The 26,930-nt window shown below is 53.6% G+C and overlaps 1 protein-coding gene and 1 long non-coding RNA gene across 2 annotated transcripts; one reads left to right on the top strand and one right to left on the bottom strand.

Annotated features, from left to right (window-relative positions):
• Nucleotides 1-207: 207 nt before the first annotated feature.
• Nucleotides 208-18,066, bottom strand: EFHD2 (EF-hand domain family member D2). The gene is made up of 4 exons (XM_040263991.1): nucleotides 17,707-18,066; nucleotides 4,625-4,772; nucleotides 3,012-3,146; nucleotides 208-1,824 (listed from the first exon to the last, which is right to left on the bottom strand). The coding sequence occupies exons 1-4, from the start codon at nucleotides 18,009-18,011 to the stop codon at nucleotides 1,693-1,695; spliced, it is 720 nt and encodes a 239-aa protein (XP_040119925.1). The 5' UTR covers nucleotides 18,012-18,066; the 3' UTR covers nucleotides 208-1,692.
• On the top strand, nucleotides 979-3,287 carry LOC120880580. Its single transcript, XR_005725061.1, has 3 exons — nucleotides 979-1,057; nucleotides 2,865-2,866; nucleotides 3,268-3,287. It is a non-coding gene; the product is annotated as an uncharacterized LOC120880580 (long non-coding RNA).
• Nucleotides 18,067-26,930: the final 8,864 nt, after the last annotated feature.

Here is a 26,930-nt window from a genome sequence, read left to right as displayed (position 1 = left end):
ACCTGAGCAAATGCTGCCCCCATACCCAGGTGACCTCGCCCTGTCCACTCCTTTGCCAGCCCCTCCCTTCTCCCACCCCAACAAGAACCACACACACATAAGAATATAGAATTTTATCTTATTTAGTTAAAAAAAATAATCGTACCACCGAATGAAGAAGTAGCTTTTTTTTTTGGTGAGATGGGAGGAAAGAAAAAAAGCAATAAGCCCAAAGAAAAAGAACTTTTTATATTCATCTGTATAAACATATCCGCTAAGGCAAACGCAATCCAGGGCCAAGGCTGCTGCATGGGGGTCAGTACCTCCTAATTCCTGCAGATTCTAAGGCCAAAAAAATAAAACCTCTGCAAGTCCAAGAGGAGTTGTCTGGACTCTTGGGGCATTTTACTAAAATAAAGAATTATCGAGTTTAAAAAGCAGTGACGCTGTCATGACACGCACAGAAAGTTGCATAACTGTGGCCTCAGCGGCCATTCACTTGTTTGGACTGGGGGACGGGCACAGCTTCACGACACAGCAACGGACACAGACACGCACACACACGGACACGCACACACGTGAGCGCGCACATGGGGAGCCGTGTAGGGCCTGGCTGGTGGCACAGGCTTGGCCACGGCCCATCTGGGGAGCGGCACGGGGCAGGGGGGGGCTGGGGTCCCCGTGCACCCTCAGGGGGTGAGTGTGACGGGACAGGTTCCCATCGCTGGTGCCAAGGCGGTGAACGTCATTCGGGGAAGGATGGCGTGAAAGAGCCCAGCCAGGCCCCCTGCTCCCAACCACCTGGTCCGTGCAAACCACTTAAAGCACTTCTTGGACACCTCCTGGAGAACGGAGGCGTGCTGGTTTCCTTCCCCATGAAGGGGCCAAGCTCTTCTCCCTGCCCCCTCTTCTCCCGGGACCCTCTGGCTGCTGTGGGCCGGTGTGGGGTGAGGGGGCGACCAAGGAATGGTGTTTCTGCCCCCAGAGCCTTCCCGGCCCATGATCCATGGCATAGCCGGCAGAATGTGGGCCCGTGAGGTAGATTGGCAGAAATGCCCCCTCACCCTGCCTGGCTGGGGTTTCCATGTCAGCTGGGGGGCAGGGGGATGGGCAGGTGGGCCAGGGCCTTGGGTCCCTTGGCTAGGATAGAAGCGCCCCTCCTTGATTCCAGCAGAGAGAGAAGGCAGGGCTGCAGGAATAGGTGCAGGGGGCGGGGAGCCGGGTGCCACTGATCAGCTCTATGGGGCTGTGATTCTGTCGCTCGCCCAGTCTAGGGAGGGGCCCCAGGGCCGTGGGGGCGGTGCAGGCTGCAGGTGAAGGGCAGCTGGCCTCTGGGGTGGGGACGAGGTGGACAAGGGGAGGCGCAGGGAGGAGAGGAGTGTGTGTGTAGAGGGCAGCCCCCCCAGCAGGGCGCGCCCTAGAGCCGGGAGCAGGCGCAGCTGGGGGAGGCAGCGGGCAGCCAGGGGGCGGAGGGGCAGGACTGTCTGGGCAGCTGGTGTCACGGCCTCAGGAACAGTAGAGGGAGCAGGGAGAGGCCGGGCCGATCTGGGAGACCCCCTCGGCTGGCTTGTTCACAGACATCTGTAGCTTTTTAGCATGGTCCCTTCGGGCAGAGCCGAGGATCAAGCTGGGCCTCCGGTCTGCCCATCCTTGCCACCCTCGCCGGCTGGACTAGGCGCCAGGGCTGGGGCCACATGGTGGGGCGCAGCCTCGCTACTTGAAGGTGGACTGCAGCTCCTTGAAGGCCGCTTTCCGCTGCTTCATCTCCTCCGCCTGCTTCTTCCTCTCCTCCTGCTCTGCCTTGATCTCCTCCTCGAAGCGGCTGGACACGTTCATGGCCTGGACCTGGGATGGGGCCGGGGGGGAGTCAGGTGGTCAGGACCGGAGGAGGTCTCTCTGGGGTCTCTTCTAGTTCGGCTCTGCCCTCCATTCCACCCCAACCAGTGCTCTGCCTCCCACCATCCAGAACTTTGACTCCGCACTTCAGTCACCTCTCTGAGCCTCAGTTCTTCCATTTAGAGCCTGGTAGTGACTTAGTCGCCAAGTCACGTCTGACTCGTGACTCCATAGGCTGTAGCCTGCCAGGCTTCTCTGTTCATGGCATTTCCCAGGCGAGAATACTGGAGTGGGTTGCCATTTTCTCCTCCAGGGAATCTTCCCCCTCCAGGGGTTGAACCTGGGTCTCCTGCACTGCAGGTAGACTTTTTATCAACTGAGCTACCAGGGAAGCCCATATTTAGAGCCTGGTGATTAATAACTGACCTCATAGGTACATGGAGAGGATTAAAAGCGATAAGATAAATTCAGTGGCTGTTGCAGAGTGTGGGTCCCGTAACTGGGAGCTTCTGAAGCAGCTATTCTTATCCTGCTTCTGTCCTGGGAAGCCCAGCTGAACCCGGAAACATCCCATCAATTCTAGAAGCCCAGAAGGAGGTGGGAGGAGGCCTTTAGAAGGGATGTTCTTGGCCAACATGAAGACGGGGAGAAGCAGGAACAGGCAGGAGCCTCAGGGCCCTGACGAGACAGGATCCAGGAACCACACTGTCCCCTCCACCTGAACCTGTCGTGCCTGGAGTTGGCCTCTGGGGGCCATCACACTCCCTCCAGGCTGGGGCTGGCAGGGCTAGTGTCTCTGAGAGGCCCTGGGAACCAGTGCTGTGTTTCTGGGCCTGTTCTGCTATCTCTTGGTCCCACCTTTTAAAGCCCAGTCCTTTGTGGGTAGTGGGTTTGTGTGCCAGGGCAGGGGCATCTCAAAGTGGTCCTTGTTCCCTCTTCAAGAATACACACCCCTCACCCAGCCCTGGGGGAGGGAGCGGGGGAAGCTGGAAAGGATCACAAGCTGGATGGGAGGGGACAGAAGCCAGGAACGACATGGGCCCTGATAGGCGTCAGTTCCCCACCTCTTGTCTGTGGCCTCAGCAGGGACAGGAAGAGGACATGCTGATCCTTCTGCTAACTCAGGGTCCTGGTGGATCCCAGCCACCCCCATCCTCAAGTGGGGTCAGGGAACCCCACAGCCCTCAATTCCTTACCTTGGCCTCAAAGAAGCTCTTGGCCCCCTTGACACCCTCGGTGGACACGTCAATCTCAGAGAGGCGGGCCAGCACGTGCAGCCCACTGTCCTCCTGCAGCTCCCCGGCTGCTGCCTTGCGGAAAATCAGGAGGAACTGTGGCAGGGAGAACAGAACACTGATGTCATCAGGGAGAGAGTGGGAGGGGCCAGAGCCTGCCCACCCCTGGGCCTGCTACAGGCCTCCGTGGGAAGAGAGGTGCTCACAGGCCTGGGAGCCAGAGGCCTGGGTTTTCCACTCTCCATGCTCTGTGTTCCTGAACAGGCTGCTGGGCCCCTCCCTCTCTGGGCCTCAGTTGCCCATCTGTAAAATGGGAGGCTAGGAGACCTATCTCCTGTCCACCCCAGGACTGGGGCTCCTGCAGGCTGCTCTGCCCACACTCAGCTCCCAGCAAAAGCCTCAACTTATCTCTTACCTTTGTCTCCACTGTTCTCCAAACCAGTCCACCTTAAATCCCATTTACTGAGCCCTGAAGGTACATGATTGTGCCCATTTTACAGAAAGAGTAAAGCTCAGCACCGGAAAGGAGGAAAAGACTTGAACCCAGGTCCTGAGTCCATACCATCATCGTGTGCTGCCTGCACCATCCTCCCTGGGCCTCGGCTCCCCCAGGCGCCTGGGCCACCTTTCTCTTGCCTTGCCTCCTCTATGCTTCCTGCTAGCTCTCCAGGGCCCACCTGAGACCTGACTCACCAGAGGCCACAGCTGGCATTTAACCCTGTGCTGCCCAGGGGGCCAGTGCCATTGCTATCTGGCTTGGAGCCTCGGTTTCCTCCTCCAGCAAACAGGTTCACTCACGGCTCCCATCTCAGAGTGAGGCTGAGTGAGAGCTGGAGTGTGAAGTCACCTGGCCCAGCGCCTGCTCCTCTTGGACCTGCAGGCCAAGTCCCTCCTCCATCTGCCCCTCTTCTCAGTCACAGCATCCTCTTGTTTCACTCTGTGCATCTCCCCCTCTGCATGCCAGGACCCCTGGAGCACAGGGTCTTTCTGGAGCCCACATGGGGTCAGGGACACAGGACTTCCCTGATAGTACAGTGGATGGGGAGTCTGCTTGCCAAAGCGGGGGACATGGGTTCGATCCCCGGTCCAGGCAGTGGGGCAAACTAAGCCTGTGGGCCACAACTACTGAGTATGCCCTCTAGAGCCCATGAGCCGCAACCACTGAGTCTGTGAGCTGCAACTACCGAGGCTCATGCACCTAGAGCCCATGCTCTGCATCAGGAGAAGCCACTGGAACGAAAAGCCTGAGCACTGCAACCAGAGAGTAGCTCTCTGAAAGTAGAGGAAAGCTCGCGCAGCAATGAAGACCCAACACAGACATAAATAAAAATCAATCAGTCAATAAAATAAGTGCTCACTACATGAAGGAATGGATGGACCTTCTTCTCACTTAGGCATCTCAGAATCTCCCTGGGGACCTGCTCTACGATCTGCTGAAACTTCATTCAGCCAACAATCAGCCATTCAACAGTGGCTGTTCAAGGACAAGTAGCTCAGTGACAAAGCAGGGGTGAGTCTCTCCCCACCACCAAGCCCCCAACAGTGTTTCCCCCCACGGGGAGTAGGAAGCTCACCTCCCGGAAGCTGAGCTTGCTGTCAAAGTCCTCATCCACCTCCTTGATCATATTTTTCAGGCCCAGGTGGGTCTGGGGGGCTCCAAGTTTCTCCATCATGAGCTTTAGCTCCATCAGGTCAATGAAACCATCCCGGCCGGCATCGTACCTGTGGGTGCAAAGAGAGGCCTTAGGACATCCTGACACTTCATACCTCACCAGCCGGAGTGGTGATAAGCCAGAGTGCAAGGAGCCTAGGAGCTCAAAAGTCACCTCCTAGCGAGGAACTCAGCCAAGGCTGATTTGTGGTCCAGTGACTGCTTGGTTACCTCTGATGATGGGGAGCTCACCACGTGGCCCAGCAGCCTCCTACATGTTGAGCAGTGCCAACTTTTGGCCAAACCTGCTACACAGGAAAGCTGAAAACCACAGCCCCTATTTACTGAATGAAACATGACAAGCATGTAGGAAGAATTCACAATATCATATGGGGTACGGACTGGGAGGGTGGGCCCTGATGTAAGAACTCACTGACCATCCTTAGGCACCTCCACAGGCCCTCGAGGGACATCTTGGCTCGATATCTCCCCCTTTCCCTGTCCTCACCCAGGAGGGAGGCAGAAGGAACCACATGTCTAAGGGTAGGAGCCAGGGCTCACAGGAGAAGGGGACACTTTGAGTTTTCTGGAATGTGGCCTGGGGTGTGTTCAGGGAACAACTTGCACAGGGGGCCTACAGGGGGGTACAGTGGTGGCTGGAAAGGCCTGGAACAATGATTAGGTGATGACTGTGTCTCTGCCCTGCACATTCTGGGTCTCTTTTTTCTACCACTCATGGCCTGGCAGAGAGACAGACAGGGTGAGGGGCAGAGTCTAAACAGCTTGCTTGACCGGCTTCCTTGTGGTAAGAGCTTGGGTCAGAGCTGCCCTCCGGCCTGTCCCCTGGGTGGGGAGGTGCTTGCTGCTGGTGCTGGGAGCACACAGCCTGGCGGATGTGGGCGCTGTTCCCACAGCCCAGCCAGGCCCTCTTATCGTCAGCCAAGCAACTGCCCTGATTGCCTCCTGGTGGTGGGGGAGGGTCATCTCAGTGTTGGCCAAGTGGGCCTCCTGAGCCTAAAGACCCCTGTGCAGTCCTCAAGGCCTCACAATGGCTGAGTGACAGTGCTGGCGACAGTAATATGACACAGAGGGGCTGAGCTCCAGAAACTTTCTGCAGACTTGGAGTTCCTACATGAACACTCATCTCATTTCTGTCCCCTCTTCAAGGGCTCCCCCATCCCCTTCCCCCATCTCCAGGTATACTTCACACAACTATGGACATCTGATAGCAACCAGCTTTTGAGATCTTATCTTTGTGCTGGGAAATTTACCTACTTCATTTTACTTAATCCCCTTCATTTAAAACGAAGGCTCAGAGAGGTGAAGTGAGCTGCCCAAGGTCACACAGCAGTAGAGGAAGGAGCTGGGCTTCTATCCCACGTCTGGAGGGCTCACAGACTTGCCCACTTGCTGGGCCCAGCCCTCCTCCACACGTCCTGGGGCTGCCAGCAGAACAGAGGAGCGCTGAGCGGAGCATTTGTGCGAGGGGTATAAATAGTTCACGAGCAAGTGAGTCAGTGGTTGGAGTGACGCAGCACAGGGAAGACAGGTCTCTGGGAACCCTGCAGGGGTTCTGAGAACACAGGGTCCTGAGGCCTCTTCCACGACCATGGGGAGGGGAGGCTGGAGTTCGGGCAGTGGCCACAGCCAAGGTGGGAGCAGATAACAGAGAGGATGCAGGGGAGGATTGTGGGACTTGAGAAGGTCAGGAGGACCAACGATCCTATGGTCCAGACTCCACTTAGAGCTGGAGGGACCCTGTGGGGGGCACAGTGGAGCCCCTCATCTTCCATCTTTGGAGTCTGTATGCCAGCTGGTAACAGGCGGGGTGGCTGCTCCTGGAGCCTTGGTGACCTGTACTAGAGCGGCCCTGGAGCAACCCAGGAGGGGAGCAGCCCAGTGACAGAGGAGCCAGTCTTTCCAGGGTCAGTCATAAGGATGCCCCTCCTCAGTGTTCCTCAGGAAAACAAAGGCCTGGCCTCTTTCTGAACTTGGGCTCCAGTGACGTTCGGCGATGACATGTCAGGGCTGGAGCAGACGGCCTGGGTTCTAGGAGACTGTGCCAGTGAGCCTCCCGCAGAGGCCAAGAGCCCCGGGTATGATGGTGACCCTTTTGTAGGCTCACTGTGGGGACTGAAGGGGCTCATATGCGACAGGCACTTAGCACAGCTCTGGCTCCAGAAACGGCAGCTACCAGCACTATCCTCTGACTTGGTTACTTTTATGAAGCTCCTACTATGTGCCAGGCAGCTTCTCTCCACAACCTCTATGCTCAGCAATCCTGGGAGGTCAGTTATGGCCCCACGTGACTGATTAGAGGACAGGGACTATAAAGGTCTGGGCACTGGCCAGGGGTCCAGCCCCCAATCCCTGCACTTCCCACACTTGACTCTCTCCACCGCCCCACTAGCCTCTCCCGAGTCTCAGCTTTATTTATTGCTCAAGGGTTTCTCCTGCAGCCAGTGGTGGCTCAGTTTCAGAGGAAGTGCAGATAAAGTGTCCACACTTGGACAGAAACGAGGGCTCTGGATCTCAGTCTTTGGCAGCTCCCACGCCTGTCTGGGCTGCAGCTCAAACCGCGGCCTGAACCGCTGTCTGCGTCAATCAAGCATCAATCAATTACCGGGTCTGGGCTCCCGCCCCCAGGGGGACAGTGCTGGCCGCAGTGCCGGAGGACCAGCCACCAAGAGGAGGTGACAGAGCAGGGAGAAGCAGGTGCTGAGGTGGGAGGTGGGGGCCCAGAGGTGGCAACACTGGGAACGCCCCCCCTCCCCGGGGGGCGTGGACATCCACCACGTGCCCTGGGCTCTGATGTGGGCGGGCTCTGGGTCATTGGATCAGCTAGATTCTTCCTAGGTAAACCCTGGAGGTTTGTGCTCACAGCATCTCTGCTGAGACTGACCCGAGTCCAAACCCCAGCTCTGTCATCTGCGGGCTAGGTGACCCTGTTCAAGTCACATGACCCCAGGCGCCTCAATTTCCCCATTTACACCATGGAGATCAGACCCATCTCAGGCTCAAGGCAAGGGTTAAGAGAGGATCCATAAAGATTCTGAGCACACAGGCTGGCCCACAATAAGTACTTAATTAATACACACTAATTACAGTACCACTGCTGAATTATTATTATTGTTAACATCTATAGTTAAGGTTTGAGAGTAAAGGATAATATGGATATATAAAATAGGCTTTCCAGGTGTTGCAGTTAGTAAGGAACTTGCCTGCCAATGCAGGAGACGTGGGTTCAATCCCTGGGTTGGGAAAGTCCCCTGGAATAGGAAGTGGCAACCCACTCCAGTATTCTTATCTGGAAAATCCCATGGACAGAAGAGCCTGCCGGGCTACTGTCCATGGTGTCACAAACAGTTGGACATGACTAAGCCCATACTGAAGCTGAAGGTCCAATACTTTGGCCACCTGATGTGAAGAGTCAATTCATTAGAAAAGACCCTGATGCTGGGAAAGATTGAAGGTAGGAGGAGAAGGGGACAACAGAGGATGAGATGGTTGGATGGCATCAACAAATGGATATGAGTTTGAGCAAGCTCTGGGAGATGGTAAAGGACAGGGAAGCCTGGTGTGCTGCAGTCCATGGGGTCGCAAAGAGTTGAACATGATTGAGTGACTGAACGACAAAGCCTGCACACGTACGCACAGAAGGATATAAAACACCTAGTACGTAATATGTCCCTAAAGCCTGCTAATTTGATTATAATAGCTCTATTGAGAACTTTTAATGTGCCAGATACTAGTTAAGTACTTTGTACATATAAAAGTAGTGATAATAATAGTGGTAAAAAATACAATTTCTCCCCCAGTCCTGATTGTGTATGGCTGGGAGGAAATGCTTGCTGTAGACTGGCCTGGAGGTAGGGGGTGGACAAGATGAATGAGGGGTCCCACGAGCATCTCCCCCGAAGGTCCAACTACTTCCATCCCCAACCCCCATTAGGCTGGATTCAGAGACCCTGCCACTTGGGGAGGTGGAGAGATATAATCTTTTGCTCTCTCACTGGGCAGAGAGAGAGAGAAGCCCCAGTCCTGGGTTACCCTCCAGTTCCTCCTCTGACAGAGAGGGAAGTGGGAAAGGGGGAGATGGTCACTGGCCACCAGCAGGAGGATGCCTGGCAACCCAGGAGAGAATGGTGTTAGTCAGATGCTAGGGATCAGGCATATCCCTGGCTGGGGAGACCCTCTCTTCTAACAGCCCTTTCCCTGAGCTGGAGCTGAGGCTACAGGTAGCTCAGAGGATCCAGGCAAAGACTCTGTACACAAGATCCGTCTGGATGCCTGGTCTACCCGCATCCCGTCATGTAGGGAAACTGGGGCCCAGCATGGGTAGCAAGCAGCTCAGAGTCACACAGCTAGAGATCAGCAAGATTCCAAAAGCTGTAAACTTTCCTCCCTCCCTACCTGCCTGCTTCTCTCTTCTTGGTGGTCCCATGAGAGGGCCTGAACTCTCAAGCCTGCAGGGCTGGGGGAGGCTGGGCTGAGAGCAGAGGCTTGGGACCTGCCTGGGAGGACTGACAACAAAGCTCCTGGGCTGGGAGCTCAGCACTTTTCTCCAGCACTGGAGGGAGGCTGCTGCACCTGGCACGGTGCCCACATTCCTCCCTCCCTCCCCCTGAACAGTTCTCCACAGGGAGGGCTCAGCTGCCGCCGCCCCGGATGCTGGTGACAAAATCCCCTCCCATCTGTCCTTGAAAGTGGAGCAGCGGCCACCACCCGGGCAGACTTTGCCCCTCTGGGCTGCAGGGCCCTCTTGGCGATTGCTCCTCCTCCCCTGGTTCTGATAACCCGGAGTTATGGGGCTGAGCAGCGGCCGGCTCTGATAGTGTGCAGGGCCTACCCCTATTTCATAACAATATTATCACTAGTGGCTCCTCTTGGCTGAGCACGTACTACGTGGCAGGCACTATCCCAAGGGCTTTGTGTCAGACCCTCTCAAGAACTCGGTGCTGCTGCCAAGCCGCTTCAGTCGTGTCCGACTGTGCGACCCCATAGACGGCAGCCCATCAGGCTCTGCCGTCCCCGGGATTCTCCAGGCAAGAACACTGGAGTGGGTTGCCATTTCCTTCTCCAAAGAACTTGGTGAAGCAGGCATAAACATCCCCATACAGCAGACGAGCAGACTGAGGCTCAGGGAGGAAGTGACTTGGCCAAGATCATAGCTAACAAGGACATACCTGACTATCAGAACCCTGGCCTGAGGAAAAACATGTGCTTTTAACTACTATGCTGTGTTCTGATGCCTACAGATCCTGTAACAAAGAAACTCAGGTTGGGAGGGATACTGGAGGCCACCCCATTGAGCATTTGTGAGGTCAGGTCCCCTCACGCAGCTTTCCTGCTTGAATACCTCTGAGGATGGGAAGCTCACTGCTTCACTAAAACAGCCCATTTTGGCTTTGTAACTCTCTGTCAGAAAGTTGCTCTTTCTCATATGACCCTCCCTATTGTCCAGCTGTGCTGTACAGTCTGATGGCAGAGTGAGGAGCCATCAGTCCCTGCACAGGGGGAGGGGGCAATGGCTGGGGAGCATAGGGGCCCCAGTTCTCTCCCTTCTGGTTCCCATCCCACCCCAGGCCTTTGCTGGTGGTCTCTCTGCCCATGTGGGTTGCCAGGAGGACAGACAGAGTGGTATTTATGAACCACTGAGCCCCCAGGCCCACCTGACTTTGGCCCCAGTATTCACAGACCTGATCTTCTCCCATCCTGTCTGGGGAGGCCTCAGTGGCTCCCAGGCCTCTACTCTTTGTCCTGAAATGGGAAGGTAGGAAAGTTCTAGACACCAGGGAAATTCCGGCCTTGCTACTTGTTACAGCTGGGTTGGCCCGGCCCGCCTCCTGGTACAGGTAGACACCCACAGGCTCGGCGATGACAGTTCGGCAGTGCCCATCCGTTCCTACACTCCCCCACCCCCAGACTGTCTGACTCGGGTGGGGAAAGCCCAGTCACTCACCACTTCCTCCAGCCCTATCTTTAGAGTCTGACACTCGATCTGTTGCCCTGTGTCAGCGAAGGAGAGGGTGTGTGAGTGTGTATGGGTGAATGTGTGGCCAGGGTGGGGCTGATGCTTCCCCTATGGCTTCCCAGGGAGTCCAAGGGTCAAGTGGGTGCCCCCCCTGATTGATGGCAACCTGCTGGGGGCTGTCAGGGCTCAGGACACCCTAAACTCGGGTTTAAGCATCTCTCACTGAGCCCCACCCTCGGAGGACAGCTTCCTCCACTGGTAGCGATAGCAGTGGGTCTCCCCGCAGCCTGCTCTTAATAACAGTGATTGCAAAGGACATATACCGAATGTCTAATATAACCCAGTGTTTATTACTTAACTTAATCTTCCCTCTTGTTATTGCCTCACTTCTTAGACTCAGGAACAGGGCAGGGAGACGGTTATAGAGTGGCCCAGTGCTTCTTAAACCTTAAAGTGCATACCTGGTTCAGTCTTACTAAAATGCAGACTCTGATCCAGTAGGCCTGGGGTGGAGCCTGAGCGTCTGGATTTCTAACAAGCTGATGAGGATATGCTCCTAATAGGGTCCCATGAGAGCAAAGGACTTGGAGTCAGAAGGATCAAGTTCAAATCCTGTCTCTGCTCCTCAGTCATAGAAACCTGAGACTCAGTCTTCTTATCTGTGAAATGGGTGATGACCACCTTACAGGATGGAATTAAACAAGAGTTAAAGTTCCTGGAATGGAGCAGACCCAGAGGTCCTCTCTCCACACAGCTCAGGAGTCCCCAGGCCTGGCTCTGTCTGGTTGCACCTTTCTGGCCTAGAACCCTCACTTCTCTAGAGTCCTAAAAAAGTGGAAATCAGCAAAGGAGAAGACTGCTGGGCAGACAGAGGGACCTCAGTTGCTGGAGGGCGTGGGGTTGGCTTTGCAAGGCCTGGTCTCCTAGAGCTGAAGCTAGGCCCTGAATCCAGAGTCACAGACAGAAGGCAGGAAGGCACAAACCAAAAGAGAACCGAAAGTCCCAGGGGGTTGGGAGAGGAGAGGTGACTCAGAATCAGAAGGGAAGTAGGAGAGCAGAGGACAGGCCTGAGGCCAGAAAATCCTCCCTCCCCAGAAAGCCAGGCTCCCGGCTGCTGTAAGCGCAGGACCCAACCTCTGAACCCCCAGACGGTTCCCCCTCCCTGTCCCCCAGCCACAAACACCGCCCTCACTTGGCCTTGGGAGCTCCCTGTAGGCAGACCTGGTTCTAATCCTGCCCTGGCCATGTATTATAAGCTTGGGCCTTGCTTTCCTCATCTGGGACATGGGGAGAATGACAGCACCCACCTCACTGGGCTGGTCTGAGGATTCAATTCAGTTCCTGAAATAATACACTGGGCTCCATGGGCCTGGTGGCTCCATTTAACAAGGAGAGGGCGTGGAGGCATGGGGCTGGCTATGGAGGGCTGACATCATGGCATCCTTCAAGAGAACTTTCAGTACTCCTCGTAGAAATAAAGAAATGGAACCCGATGCTTCCAGCCCTGGGGGTCCATCCTCTCTCACTCCCAAAGACCCCTCTATGCCATTGCTCTTCATGAGACTGTAAGCTTCTTGAACAGAAATTTTATTTTTCCCTTAATTCTCTGGAACTTGCATACAGAAACTTAACAAAAGATGATCAAAGGAGTGAACCCTACATTTTTCAAAAATGTCACCTATGTTTTTAATAGCCCACCAGCCAGACATGATGGTGGACTCTTTACAAAGGCTCAGGAGTTTTTTTTTTTTGGCCACACTATGCAGCTTCCAGGAACTTGGTTCTCGGGCCAGGGACTGAACCCTGGCCCTTGGCAGTTAAAGTGCAGAGTCCTAACCACTGGACCACCAGGGAGTTCCCCAGGACTTTCCCAGGCAGGTTCTTTAGCCCCAGGGGAAACAGACTCTGAGGACCCACCCGCTGGGCAATGGCACAGGGGAGCCAACTAGAGTCCTAGTTTTGTGTCATCCCCGGGCTGCTGGGTGCTCTTTCCTTTTTTCTGCCACCTGCCTTCCACGTAATTAAGTGATAATGAATTCGATTCCCCATTTTTGTTATTTCCCAAAGCCATATGTAGCTGTCAATCAAAGCTTCTGTTCCGCAGGAGGGAAAGAAGGTTCTCATGCTGAGGCCCGTCACTCGGGCCCAAAGCAAGAGGGCTGTTGCCAGCCTGGCAGGCTGGGCAGCTCCGTGGGGGGGAAGTGGAGGCAGCCAGTGGCTTTTTGGAGCCATCTCTGCTCCAGCCACCACTGCCAGGGCTGGGACGGTAGTGACAGGAACTTGGTGAGGACTTATTCTATGCCAAGCCCTGGGTTAAACACTTCATAACAACCCTGGGAGGTGGGGGCTATTGTTCTCCCTGTATTAGGGTGAGAAAGTGAGGCTCAGAAGGGTTTATGTGTCTTGCCCTAGGGCTCACAGCTGGGATTCCAACCCAGCCTAAGTAAGTAAGTAAGTGAAGTCCTCAGTCTTTTTGCGACTCTTTGCGACCCCATGGACTGTAGCCTACCAGGCTCCTCTATCCATGGGATTTTCCAGGCAAGAGTACTGGAGGGGTTTGCCATTTCCTTCTCCAGGGGATCTTCCTGACTCAGGGATCGAACCTGGGTCTCCCGCATTGCAGGCAGACGCTTTACCCTCTGAGCCAGGGTAGCACACTCCAAAGGCCCAGCCATTAACCACTGCACCAGACGGCCTCCCAGAAAGGACAAGGGGGCTGTGCTGGGGGGCACGGGGGTGGTGCTGTGAGCTGCAAAAGCCTGAGAAGATACCAGGGAGGTGGAGCAGATGGAGGGGAGGGAAGGGTGGGAAGAAGAGAGGGGCACTGGCTGTTCTGACGCAAGGGGTCATGAGACAAAGTGGCTGGGGACGAGGCTGGGCCGGGCAGGGAACTAGGGCATCTTCCTCGGATTCCACAGCAGGTTCAGAATTACATGGCTGCCTGCCTCTCTGGCAGGTCTCAGCTTACAAAACCCCACAGAGATGCAGGCAACAGCCCCAGGCTGTTGCCAGCCCAGAGGTGGCTGCCTTGAGGCCTTCTGGGGCCACACCCCTGCCCCTTGCCTGGAGGTCTCCAGCATTAGTCACTCAGTCTGACTCTTTGCTACCCTAGACCCTGTGGACTGTAGCCTGTCAGGCTCCTCGGTCCATGGAATTCTCCAGGCAAGAATACTGGAGTGCGTTGCCCTTTCCTTCTCCAGGGAGGCCTTCTTCCTGACCCAGGCAGGACCCTAAATGAATGAGCAGACAGCGGAGGGGAGAGGGTGGAGTTAGAGGTGATGGGAGGAGCCTGAGGGAGCAAGGGGAGGAAGGACTGAGAGTCAGGTGCTTCCAGGTACCTGGCACTGTGCCAGAGCTCTGTGTGCATCACCTGCCTGCAGCCCCTCCCTGAGAAGCAGGGACCACTGTCCCCATTGCATAGATAAGGATGCTCCGGTTCAGTCATTGAAAATCTCCACATGAAAGTCACTACGCCTTCCTGGGCCTTGGTTTTCTCTTCTGTAAAATGGGGAGAAGGGTTGATGACAACCCCCCAAGGTCTCTCCCAGATGGAAACTACCAGGAGTGTAAGGTCAGTGATAGTAGAGAGCCTGTCCATCTTCCCTCTGCCCACTTTCTTCTCCCTCCATCTCCACCCTGAAGAAGAATCTGCTGATGACCACTGAATGGACGAACCAGAAGACCCCAGAAGGCAGTTCTGTCATCCAGACAGCTCAGGATTGCTCAGACATAAGGAGGTCACTGCTGAATCATCTTTGAGAATCATCTGTCATTGTACTCCTTTTACAGATGGGAAGACTGAGGCCAGGGCGGGCATACTAGGTAATTCAATAGCAAAGCGCCGCTTCCTATCTTCTGACCTCCAAGGCAAGTCCAGCTCCCAGTTCCCTCCGCCTTCTCCTGTCTCTTGCACTCTGATCTGGGGGACGGTTTCCCAGGAGGCCTGGGCTCCCCTCCCCTCTGCCATGGGGGCTGCAGATCAGGGTGGAAGTCTCTCGGCAAAGCCCTGGCTGTGATCCTCCAGCCCTGCTTGGACCCAGGAGGCTGCAGCCCCTCTTGGATGGCAGAAGCAGAACGGGGGTTTTGTCTTCCATGAGAGCCTGCCTGTTGGCTGTTCACAACCGGGACTCGGCTGGGCTGGGCTCGGCTGGCACAGTGAAGCCTTGTTTCCTTGAATACAAAATCTGCCGCCTTCCCTCCTCCTCGCCAGGGCCCCCCCACCCACCCCCCGGCGGGCAGCACTTCCTTCCCTAGAAGTCCAGCTCCCTGGCCCCTTCCTGCCCCCCTACCACATCCCTGCCAAGCAGCACCCCATCAAGCAGCAGTGGTGCCAAGAGGGGGCTCCAAGGGTTCAGCTTCACTCAATTTTCACCAAAGTATCCCTCGTCAAACTCATACAAAAAACAGCCTCCATAAAAACGTGAGGTTGTTCTGCAAATGCAGGTTCACGATCACTCCCCAAGCCATGTGCTCCTTCTAACCAAGCTGCAGCTTCCCATTTAGTGACAGTGTTAGTCACTCAGTCATGTCCGACTCTTTGTGACCCCACTGATTGTAGCCCACCAGGCTCCTCTGTTTATGGGATTCTCCAGGCAAGAATATTGGAGTGGGTTTCCGGGCTCTTCTCCAGGGGATCTTCCCAAGGATCAAACCCAAGTCTCCTGCATTGCAGGCAGATTCTTTACTGTCTGAGCCACCAGGGAAGCAATCCCAAGTCCCTGCTCATTTGGCGTGTCTGGGTTCTCCAAACTGTTCCTTCTTTTTATTTTTCGTGGGGGTAGAAGGGATGTCATGGAAGCCCAAGAGAAGGAGGTGGTGGGTCCATGTAGGGGAAAATCAGCCATGAATATGGAAGGGGGTGCTGGGTGATCATCCCCTTGTGGAGGCAGACATTTGTGATGGGAAACCCAGGAGGGAAGAACATGAGTTCTGGAGTCACAGACCTGGGTTTAGAGCCTGACTCCATCATTTTCTAGCTGTGTGTTCTTGGCAAGTTACTTCACTTCTCTGTGCCCAGACAGCCCAACTGCGCCACAGTGGTGATGACAGTTCTATGTCATGGGGTGCTGGGAGGAATGGAGAGGAGCGCCTTAGTCCTCGGGCACTGAGAATACAGGGATCAAGCAGCTGAATAATCTCTTCTATACTTCCCTGTGGCAGGTGGAAGGGGGGCAGCAAAGTCTACAAGGAAGTTGCCCTCTATTAGGTCTGGAATCCTGGAACTCCTACACTTCTGATAAGGCCAGTTTTGATTAGGAAAAAACTTGATAAGAACTCCTAAACCAAGACCCTGGAGGCAAAGGAGCAGGCTCCTCAGGGACCAGGGGTGTCCGTGCAGAGGCCTGGGGTGGGGTTAAGGACTCAGCTCTGCCCCGGGCTGACCCTCGGAAAAAATTATGGGGTTCCCAGCCATCCAGGTCTGAGAACCAAAAAACCTCTTCCCTACAATAAGGGTCAAATGCAGAAGCAGCAGCCACAGCAAGCAGTGAGAAGTGCGAAAGAGCCTTTCTCAAGCTGGGGGGTTGCAAAACACCCTGGGCTTCCTGCTGGCCGCTGGGTCACACTGCCCCAGCCTGCCCCCACCTCCTGCCCCAGCCAAGGTGGCTGCCTGACTTCCTCACCTATTCTAGACCTCAGGACTAGTCTACCTTTTTGGATCCATTTCCAGACCTATTCCATCACACCCCCGGGGCTGTTTTGCCCGCCAGGGGCAGGGGCGATTGGCTACAGGAGGTGGGTGGGGAAGAGTATCAAAGGGAGGGGGGTTGAGCACCTTCACGGCCCCCACCCTCACCAGCCCCCACACTGCTGCGGGGCAGTGCATCTGACTATCTCAGTCCCAAGAGGGTGAACCCAGGGGTGGACCCGAAGGGCATCAGGAAGTTTTCCTCTCCAGTCACTTAAGAGAGTTAAAGTTTTTTGTTGGGGGAAGGGTAAGTCCATAGGCCTGAAAGTACCTGTCCAACCTGCTGAGGCCATGGGGTGCGGAAAAAGGGATGGAGGAAGGGCTGAGGTGAGAGCCACCAGCCAAGTCAGATAGGAGGTGACCCTCTGTGGGGAGGGGAGGGGTCAGGCAGTGGGGGAAGAGGGGAAAGAAGAGAGGGGGCCTTCTGACAGAAAGCAGGGGGCCAGTGACTGCAAAGCTTCAGGGCGTAGTGGGTGGTGAAGGCAAGAGGAAGGGGGTCTCCGTCTGGAGAGGGAGGAGGGGGACAGTCCTGACCGGACTATTGGTGGTGGGGTTTGTACAGACCTGCGGAGTAGAGGGCAGGGAGGAAGGGGTCCCTCCCTAGGGAGATCACCTGAGGGTCAAGGGATGGGGTCCTGGCTAAAGGAGTGGATGGGGGTAGAGTTGAGAGGGACTGAAGGGTCTCTGACACAGTTTGCTGGTAGATGCTGAATAAGTGCAGGGAAAGTGGGGGAGGGGTCTCGGCCCAGAACCCACGTTGAGGGGGATGTGAGATAAGCGGAAGAAATGAAAAAACCCCAGCCAGGGAAAGGAACGGTCACCTTTGTTGAGGCGCTAGAGGGTGGGGTGGGTGTTTTTGACCCGCGTTTGGGGTGGGGGTTGGTTGGGAATTCAAGTAGCTGAGGAGGAGGAGGAGGCCGAGGCCACGGGGCCCCCAGTTTCGCGGTGCGCGGGTGTGGAGAAGCATCACTAACAAGACAGGGGTCCTAGGCCAGAGATCCGAGCTCTCCAGACCCACGCGCATGGTAGCAGTGGGGGCTCGCGCTTCTCTAGAAGGAGCCGCGGGGTCCTCCACTCCGTATGCGGGCGGGTAGGGTACCCGGGGGCAGCGTCACCGTGAGAAGGGGTCGCGTGCCAGGGGCCGCGGATCCCCAGACCCATAATCGTGGTGGGGAGGAGGTCCCGAAGCCTCGTGAGTATCTGGAAGGGATGTGGGGTCCTCGCCCCTGATGTGTCGGGGATCGGGGAGCTCGGCTGGCCGCATGGGTCCCAGGACCGCGCGAGGTCTCAGGAGCCGAGGCCGGCTCGCGGGGTGGGTGGGGAACAGGGTCGAGCGGGCACTCACTCCTTGAACATCTTCTCCATGTCCTTGATCTGCTTCCTGGAGAACTCCTTGAACTCAGTGTAGGGGTTGAAGACGCGGCGGCTGGGTGACTGGGGCTCGCCGATGCCCTGGTTGAGGTCGGCGCGCCGCAGCAGCTTGGCGCTCAGCTCTTCGTCCGCGCTGCCCAGCGCCTCGGCTGTCTCGTCGGGCGCTCCCGCCGCCGCCGCCGCCGCCCCGTTCAGCCCGGACTCCGGGGCCTCGCCGCCGCCCTCGCCCTCCATCTGCAGCCGCCGGCTCAGCTTGCTGGCCAGCTCGTCCGTGGCCATGGTGGCCCGCGCGGCGCTCGCCTCGGCCCGGCGTCTGCTGGTCGCGCGCCCGCACCGCCTCTGGCCGCGCTCTTCCTCTTCCTGACACTCCCCACCGCCAGGCACCGCCCCCGAAGGTGGGACTTACGCCCCTCGCGGGGCCCGCCCGCTCCCGCCCCTGATCTCTGCCCAGCGCAGCCCGCGCCTGCTCCGGCTCGGTAGCAGCGGCTCAAGTGTGCCGGGAGCGCCGGGCCCGCCACCATACCCTCCCCGCCCCCGTCAGGTTGGGGGACGCCGTGGAAACCCATCCCCCGCTCTCCGTCCTCACTGTGCCAACTGAGCGGGAGAGGTCAGGCGATCGAGGCGGGAAGGAAGTGGGGGGGTCCTTCCCTGCAGTTTGGGCGTGGGTCTAGGACTCAGGGGGGCGCCGCCCCCAACCCCTTCTCTGGAATCCCCACGCCGTGAGGTCGTAATCTCGTGTCGGCGTGACACCCTCTCGGTTGCCATGGAGACCACTCGGTGTTACACACTGGCGCTCTCCATGAGGGTTGCGGGGCTAATGAAGAAGGTGGAGTGCAGGATACCTTATGTAGATGTACCCGCAGGTGGAGCCGCCGCATCTTTTGGAAAGGGAAGGGCCAGCAGCTGCGAGGGAGATGGCGCTGGGCCTCAGTCTTGAGAGGTCCTCGGAGACACGGGGAGAGAGCAAGGGAGAAGGGCCTGGTCCTCTCCCCGCGGGTCAGCACATAACATGAATGACTTGGCAGACTAGGTACCGGGCCATGCGGTCGTCTGTGACTTTATTTTAGGGGAGCTGGCAGGGAGATCTTGATGTTGCCATTTCGGTGGGGACCCCAGAGAAGAAGTGTCCTCTCCCAAGGCTCAATGGATGGGGTGTCAGGAAGAGGCCAGAGAGAGAATTTCTCTCTGTGGTCTGGTCTGTCACCTTAAAACTGAAGAGTTGTGGACTTCCAGCATCAGGACTCCTGCAGGGGAGGAGAGGGGCTGGTTGATAATACTAGTTTCCAGACTCTAATCCAGAAAAACAAATCTGATCTCTGGAGTGGGATCCAGAAACCTACATTTTAACAGACACCCAGGGGCATTTGGCTACATGAAGTTTGAGAATCACTACTGTGCTTTGTGCTTATTCTCTAAAATGTTAGGATGATTCTCAAGACTCTGCAGAAACAGCTTCCCCCAGAGAAGAGATGGGCTTAGGGCTTAAAAAAACCAGTGCTCTGGAAACAGAGCATTTGAGAATGTAAAACCAGCGAGCTGTTACAGACTGATTCCCAAAGAACAGATCCTCAGTTGATATTTGTCGATTTCCCACAGTTTAAGAATATTGCTGGGACTCCCCTGGCGGTCCAGTGGTGAAGACTCTGCACTTCCAATGTATGGATTCATTCCCCACATGCCTCTGGGCCAAAAAAACAAAACAAAAAACAGAAGCAGTGTTGTAACAAATTCAGTGACTTAAAAAAAAAAAAATGATTTCCTTAAAAAAAAAAAGGATATTGCTAGAATTAATTTTGGGGGGCTCCAAAATCACTGTAGATGGTGACTGCAGCCACGAAATTAAAAGACATTTGCTCCTTGGAAGAAAAGCTATGACCAACCTAGACAGCATATTAAAAAGCAGAGATGTTATTTTGCCAACAAAGGTCCGTGTAGTCAAAGCTATGGTTTTTCCAGTAGTCATGTATGGATGTGAGAGCTGGACTATAAAGAAAGCTGAGCACTGAAGAATTGATGCTTTTGAACTGTGGTGTTGGAGAAGACTCTTGAGAGTCCCTTGGACTGCAAGCAGATCCAACCAGTTCATCCTAAAGGAAATCAATCCTGAATATTCATTGGAAGGACTGATGCTGAAGCTGAAACTCCAATACTTTAGCCACCTGATGTGAAGAACTGACTCATTGGAAAAGACCCTGATGCTAGGAAAGATTGAAGGTGGGAGGAGAAGGGGATGACAAAGGATGAGATGGTTGGAAGGCATCACCGACTGGATGAACATGAGTTTGAGTAAACTCCGGGAGCTAGTGATGGACAGGGAGACCTGGCGTGCCGCAGTCTATGGGGTCGCAAAGAGTCAGACACGACTGCGCAACTGAACTGAAATGAGAATTAATTTAAAAGGGATTTTAAAAAGAATAAAATTGAGAAAAAACTCTTTAGGGTTCAGAAAATATGAAATTTTCATCAACTTATTTTTGAGAAATCAGTTGGACTGTTTCTGAGTCCAATAAAGATATTCAGCTTAAATGACGTGACTTTTTTTTTTAAGTTTGGAACTTTTTAAGTTTCTGTTGGTCTTGGACAATTTGATCTAGCTACTTTTAAGAGCTAAGTTTCTGTATCTCCCATGTGTTTTATTCAAGGACCCATCAGAGGCAAAAAAGTTAGGTTTTTATTGAATGCAAAAACCTGGGGACATGGTATAGATCGAAACTTTAAAAATTATGCCTGCAAATGCTTGGGTTTGGAAATTCTGAGCTTTCTTTTTTAGGCAGTTAAATGCTTAAAATCTGACAGACCTCAGTTTGCCCCAACCAATGATTCATAATGGGTCTGCCTGAAATAGGGCTGCTTTTATTATGAAATGTTTTGTTTCTGAGAGCCAACTTTTTAACAGTGAAGGGATTAGGTTAGGATTTGCCTTTGTGAAGAATAATTTACATGTCTGTGAAAAACCTGGGATTTTGGTTTGGATTATTCACACAGACTCTTAAGTTTAAATGCTCTGGTCAATTGCCCATTTGGCTTGTGTGAACACAACCCTCTGGAGGCAGGGCGGGCTCCATGATGCACAGTTGGGAGAATTCCTGTTCATTACCTATTGTATTTTGTAAAAGAGGAGCAGAACGCCCAGACCTTGCAGCTCTTATGCTCAGACAGAGCTCAGGAAGTGCTGCCCAATGGGCGAGCCCTTTAACACCTCTCACGCTGATTCCGTCACTAGTGTTCACGGGTTGAGGGGTCTGAGACTCTGGGACTGTGGAGCAGGAGCTCAGGCTGCTCGGTGTCTGTCTCATTTCAGAGGCTTTGTTGTCTGCTCCAAAGCTGGAGATGCATGCTGGATTTTATTTGAACTCTTTCCTTCTGAGGTCATTGGACTTCAGGAAAAGCACTTATTCAGAAACCAGAGAAGTAGTGGGGGGAAGAAAACTCTGGGATAACTGATGATCCCTGATTGCTAGTGAAACTTCCAGGAACCACCTAGTTGCCTGTTCATTAGGGAAAAATCACTTCTGAGTGACCCTGAGTGCTGTGCCCCAAGCACGAATTTGGGCAGAAAGAAATGCTCTGGACTGGTTATGCATGACAACATTTGGTCATGTGGAAAGAATGATCTTCAGGAAAAAATCACACCCTCGGCAAAGGATTTTTACAGAGGCAGGGGTGAGAGAGAGCCGATTCTGACAATATTCCAGCGACGAGGGAGCTAGGCAGACTTAGTCATCGTTGACTTATGTTTTTTAGCTTCCTCCCACATCTACTTGTGTAACTGTCTTTTGGGGAGGGGTAAAGCAATATTAAGAAAAGCAACAGCCCTTTGAAAAACAGGAGGGAGACACAGGGAGGAGTCAGGAAGAGCTCTTGGGTGATGAGGGCAGATGGAGAGAACTTTGAGGGGCATTCCAGAGCCGGATGGAACTGGGTGGTCCCTCCAGCCTGAGATGCTTGGAAAACAAGAAGGGATTAGGGAGACCGGAGGAGATAGAGTCAGCTCATAAACTACAGCACTCATTTGGCACTTTATAAACACCGGTTTACTCATTCATCATCACAAACCCTCCGTGGTCATCAGCAAACCAGTGATGGATGGAGAAAGGTGCACAGAGGTCAAAGTTGAGGGACAGCCCAGATACCCACTTGGAGCAATTGGAGGAGTGAGAGCAGAGAATGAGGTCACAGCCTGGTTGGTCTCAGAGGCTTTCTCACCTCCTGCCAAGTCTGGAAGCCGTGCAGAGCGGGCAGCAGGGGAGCCGAGTCAGGAGGCGCTCACAGGACCGCAGGGCAGGGCAGGTGGGAAAGGGGGTAAGGGGCCAAGGCCTGCAGGTGGTCGCCAGTCATTAGAAGCCAACCTATCTCTCTCACAAGCTTTTTGTGGTTATCTTGGATGTGTTGAATCTACTTGAAAATCAAGATTGTCTTTCTAATCAGTTGCATATGCCCAAATGGACGGGCTGGGAGAAGAAAGCTGAGCGTGATTTCTGCTTCTATTAAACCCCAGGCAACAACTTGGACACAGCTTAAGTCTTAGCCCTGTCTTAAATGCTCAGAGAGAGAGAGAAAAAGAGAGAGAGAGAGAGAGAGAAAGAGAGAGAGACAGAGTGAGTGTGTGTGTGTGTGTATCTTGTGGCTTAAAACCCAGCAATGTTGCATCTGCAGGGCCTTCCTGGACCCTTTCCAAAGATGGCCATAATATGGGCAGCTGATTTCGATTTTTATACTATTCTATGAAAGGAGTGTGCGTCTCCATCCAGGCAATCAAGACCTATTTATTAAGCGTGTTGGGCACTAGGCTCTGGTCCTGGAATTCTCCTAGCCATGTGCAAGAGTGGGAATGGGGGTGGGGAGAGTGGGACTAGCTAGTTTGAAGAGTGAGAACTGTTGGACCCACACTAGGGGACTGACAAAGGCTATGACTGTTCCAGCTAACAAGCCTCTGGCTGGGACTCAGTACTTATTACCACCCACAATGACGCTGTTAGTAAACTATCTGTCACCTCCTACCCCACCCTGCCCCAACACAGCTTCCTGGGGGAAGGGACCTGTCTGTCTGGTTCAGCTTTGGCTCCTCAGTGCCAGCATGGTGCCTGGCCCAAGGTCAGGTTGGAGAAGTCAAGGTTGACTGAATGCATGATGGCCTGCTCTGCCTGAGGGCTCAGGATGGACTGAGTGTTTTCTCTTGAGTGTCCCCTCCTGAGCATCCGGTGGCTGGTTTTCAGGTCTCAAGGTCACCGCTAAGAAAGAGTAAAGTGACACCTCCGTGCACCCACATGACTCAACACAAAGTTAACAGGATCTCTTGGACAACAAACCTCTCAAGTATCTGTCCCCTGCTCCTCTGAGGACAGCATCAGCAGCATCAGATAGGGATTACGGCCGGGTGACCTGCTGGTCCTTGGGCATCGATAAGGCCCAGAGGTCATTTGGTGCTCTCCGCTCAGCAGACAAGGTGGAAGGAATAAAAGGAGGGTAGGGGTAAACAGTGCATGTGGCTGCTGCAGGGGAACATGAGGATTTGGGAAACTGAAAAGCAGGTTGTAAAATTAGCACAAGGCCGAGGCAAAGTGTGTTGAAAGAGAGAGCACGGTGCCCAGGCCAGGGACACCTGAACTCAGGTGAAAGTACTTCTTATTGTTTTCACATGTGAAACAGGAGTGATACAGTGAGGATTGGACGGGATAATGTCTGGGCTGTGCTTAGCACAGGATCTGATGGCTGGCAAAGATGCTATAACAAATTTGCAATTATTAACTATTAAAATTCAACTGTTGAAAGGCACAAAGAAACTTCCAGAAGAGGGTAACTGCTGTGTGTAGCTCTCTCTAGAGAAGGCCCAGCAGGAATCTCATAGCCATAAAAGAGGATGGGAACGTCACAGGTGAGCTCTCCCAGGCAACACACCCACTAAATGAACGGTTCCACTCCTCAGGTGAGCAGCGGGTCAGATCGTGAAAAGACAGGGGAGCAGAGGTGTAGGCTACGAGGTCAGCACAGTGTCATTAGTACCTGGCGCATAGTCAGTTGCTCAGTCGTGTTCGACTCTTTGCAAGCCCATGGACTGCAGTACACCATGTTTCCCTGTCCATCACCAACTCCTGGAGCTTGCTCAAACTTGCGTCCATCGAGTTGATGATGCTATCCAACCATCTCATCCTCTGTTGTCCCCTTCTTCTCTCCTGCCTTCATTCCTTCCCGGCATTAGGGTCTTTTCCAATGAGTCAGTTCTTTGCATCAGGTACATAGTAGGTACCCAGGGTCTGTTGCCTGAATGAGTAAAGGCTGGTTGTTTAACCATAAAAGTGATTGATCCGAATAGAGTACCTCTGATGATTAGACCATGGTGAGCCAGAAGATAAAATTTCTGCCTCCAATATCTTAGGGTCTTAGGAATGAAAGCATTATGAGAGTAAAATCAAAACAAGGAATCTGCTAATGCTTCCCACAGCAGGAAGGAGGCATTGTGATGGATTCCTAGGGAACAGATGGACAAAGAAAAATGTTTAAAAACAAAAGCAGGGACATAAGGTCATGAATGGGCCCAAAATAACTCGGGACACTGAGCAGACGGATGCAAGCGGTGCATCTTGATGGAAATGAGGCCAAGCTGATAAGCTGAAATAGTCTACCCTTTCCAGGCGCCCTAACCTCAGTACAGAAAAGAGGCTTTAGGAACCTCAGTACGGAAAAGAGAAGCGCATCAGTGTGAGCAGGTGTTGGGTTTCCTCTCATCATCTTCGGTGTATTACTTTCATTCTTAAGACCCTAGAAGATTGGAAACCACTCCACTTACCAGGAACTCACTTGGGAATGCAGATCTGGCGGAAGCTGTTTTTTCCTGTAGACACTTCATGACTCTGGTTTCCACAACAGCAGGCATGGCTGTCTGTGCCAAGTTGCTGGAGAAGGGCACCTTATCTGCAAAGTCACGAATCCAAATGGGCTGCCATTGGCAAGGGCGGGAGGAAGTTGTTTGGTTTAGCCTCTCGGAGGGATCAGAAGATTGGGAGCTCTGGGAGGAGGGTGAAGCCGCCTGTCCCCTGTTGTCCCTTGGAACAACCCCAGGGGAAAGGTCATTGGTAGCTTCTCAGAGCTACCAGTGGGGGCTGTGTACCAGAGTGTCTTTTAAAAAAAATCTTCACTGAATTTATTACAATATTGTTTCTGTTTTACGTTTTGGTTTTTCAGCCGCAAGGCATGTGGGATCCTAGCTCCCTGAACAAGGATAGAACTGGCACCCTCCACATTGGAAGGTGATGACCTAACAACTAGACCACCAGGGAAATCCCAAGAGTGTCTTAATAAAGACCATTTTGTTTGCAGTAACAGAAACTCAAACCAGCTGAAGCAAAAAAAAGAGGACATCTATGGGAAAGGAGAGCTGGTTCCTGACAGTCCTGACTTTTCTCCTGATGGTCCTGACTTCTCAGCTTTGCTCACCCTGTGATTCTCTAACCTACCTTGTCGCCTTTTGATAAGGTCCCTTTCTGTTTAAGTTAGCCACAGAAGGTTTCTGTTGTTTGCAACCAGAGACCCTGGGGTGATACTCTGTCCTAGTGGAAGCCAAGGGCAGGCCCTAGAACTGGTCTTTCCCAGGAAAGAAACCAGGAACCAGAAAGTCATCCGGAATTAGGATAACTTTCTGTGTCAGTTGGAATGCTTTCAGCTTTTAAATAACAGAAGCCTTGACGTGGATAGGTGAAAATGTGGAGCCTCTCCCAGATGAACCCTGGCTGTGCGGTTTGCTTTGTCTGATGACATATTGGCAAACACAAGGCAGGTGGAGACTTGAAAAGTGTGCTTTGGGGCTTGGTCTCTCCTGCAGCTCTTGGGAACTTGTGGCTTGATCTGACCTGCTGGGCAAAGAGAGATCACACCAGGCAGAGACAGAAATCCCAGCTGAGGCCTTTCTAGACCAGGGTTTCTCATTCTCAGTACTGTTAACATTTCGAATCAAATAAGTCTTTGTTGTGGGGAGTGGTTCTGTGCACTGTGCAATGCTTAGCAGCATCCCTGGCCTCTATCCCCAGATCAGCGGTCCTAACCTTTTTTGGCACCAGGGGCCAGTTTCATGGAAGATTCCATGGACTGGGGCAGAGGGATGTTTTCAGGATGATTTCAAGTGCATTATATTTATTGTACACTTTATTTCTATTATTATTACATCTGCCCCACCTCAGATCATTAGGCATTAGATCCCAGAGGTTGGGGAACACTGCCCTAGATAGTTGCACCCCTCATGCCAGTTTAAATATCTGGACACCACCAAAGTTGTGTCCAGATATTGCCCAATATTCCCTGGGTGACAAAATTGCCCCTGATTGAGAACCACTGCCCTCACCCAGCTTGCCTGTCAATGACCAGGCATGTACACGAGGCATCCCAAACCAGCCAGCTCCAGCCAGGCCAGCCTAGACCAGTACATGTGTCCTGCTTGACCCATGAAATCATGAGAAATAATGTTTGCCATTGTAAGTCAGCAAGTTGTTGAGATGGTAAAGAATCTGCCTGCAATGCAGGAGACCCAGGTTCAATCTCTGGGTTGGGAAGATCCCCTGGAGAAGGGAATGGAAACCCATTCTAGTGTTCTTGCCTGGAGAATCCCATGGACAGAGGAGCCTGTGGACAGATGGGCTGCAGTCCATAGGGTTGCAAAGAGTCAGACATGACTGAGTGACTAATACTGAGAAGTTTTAAGTGGTTTGTTCCACAGCACACACAGGTACACCTAACTACAGTGACTTAAACAGAAAGGGATTTATTTATTTACATAACAGGATGTACAGAGCTAGGCTGTTCAGTACACTGTGGTGTACAGCACAGTGATGTTACCAGGCTCCCACCCAGGGTTTTCATATCTTTCCACTCCGTTGTCCTTGAGGTGGGCTTTGGCCTCTTGCTTGTTTCCTGGTGATTCCCAGCATGGCTGCTCCAGCTCCAAGTCTGAGCTCCAGGAGAGAAAAGGCAGACAAGACAAAGGGACAAAGAGAAAAATCTCTCTTCTAGCAAAGTCTTGCCTTTAATTCCAGAAGGGAAGCCCTGTCCAGGACCTTCACTTGCATGTCATTGGCCAGAATTGAGCAACATGGCTGGGTCTAGCTGTAAGGGAAACTGGGAAATGAAGGTGCTTAACCTTCAGCTTATGCAGTAGAAGGGCGATGACTAAGGGACTCGTAGTGTCCACTGCACTGTCTCTCTGGTGGT

The sequence above is a fragment of the Oryx dammah genome, unplaced genomic scaffold, assembly GCF_014754425.2.
Source record: "Oryx dammah isolate SB20612 unplaced genomic scaffold, SCBI_Odam_1.1 HiC_scaffold_21, whole genome shotgun sequence".
Taxonomy (NCBI): Eukaryota; Metazoa; Chordata; class Mammalia; order Artiodactyla; family Bovidae; genus Oryx; species Oryx dammah.
This window is presented reverse-complemented; position numbering and strand designations above follow the sequence as displayed.

Excerpts from the sequence above, each read along its gene's own strand:
- EFHD2 (XM_040263991.1), bottom strand. The coding sequence starts at position 18,011 with ATGGCCACGGACGAGCTGGCCAGCAAGCTGAGCCGGCGGCTGCAGATG. Across the intron at positions 3,147-4,624 it reads GCAAGCTCAGCTTCCGGGAG|TTCCTCCTGATTTTCCGCAA; the intron begins GTGAGCTTCCTA and ends TCCCTGCCACAG. Across the intron at positions 1,825-3,011 it reads AGAGCTTCTTTGAGGCCAAG|GTCCAGGCCATGAACGTGTC; the intron begins GTAAGGAATTGA and ends GCCCCATCCCAG.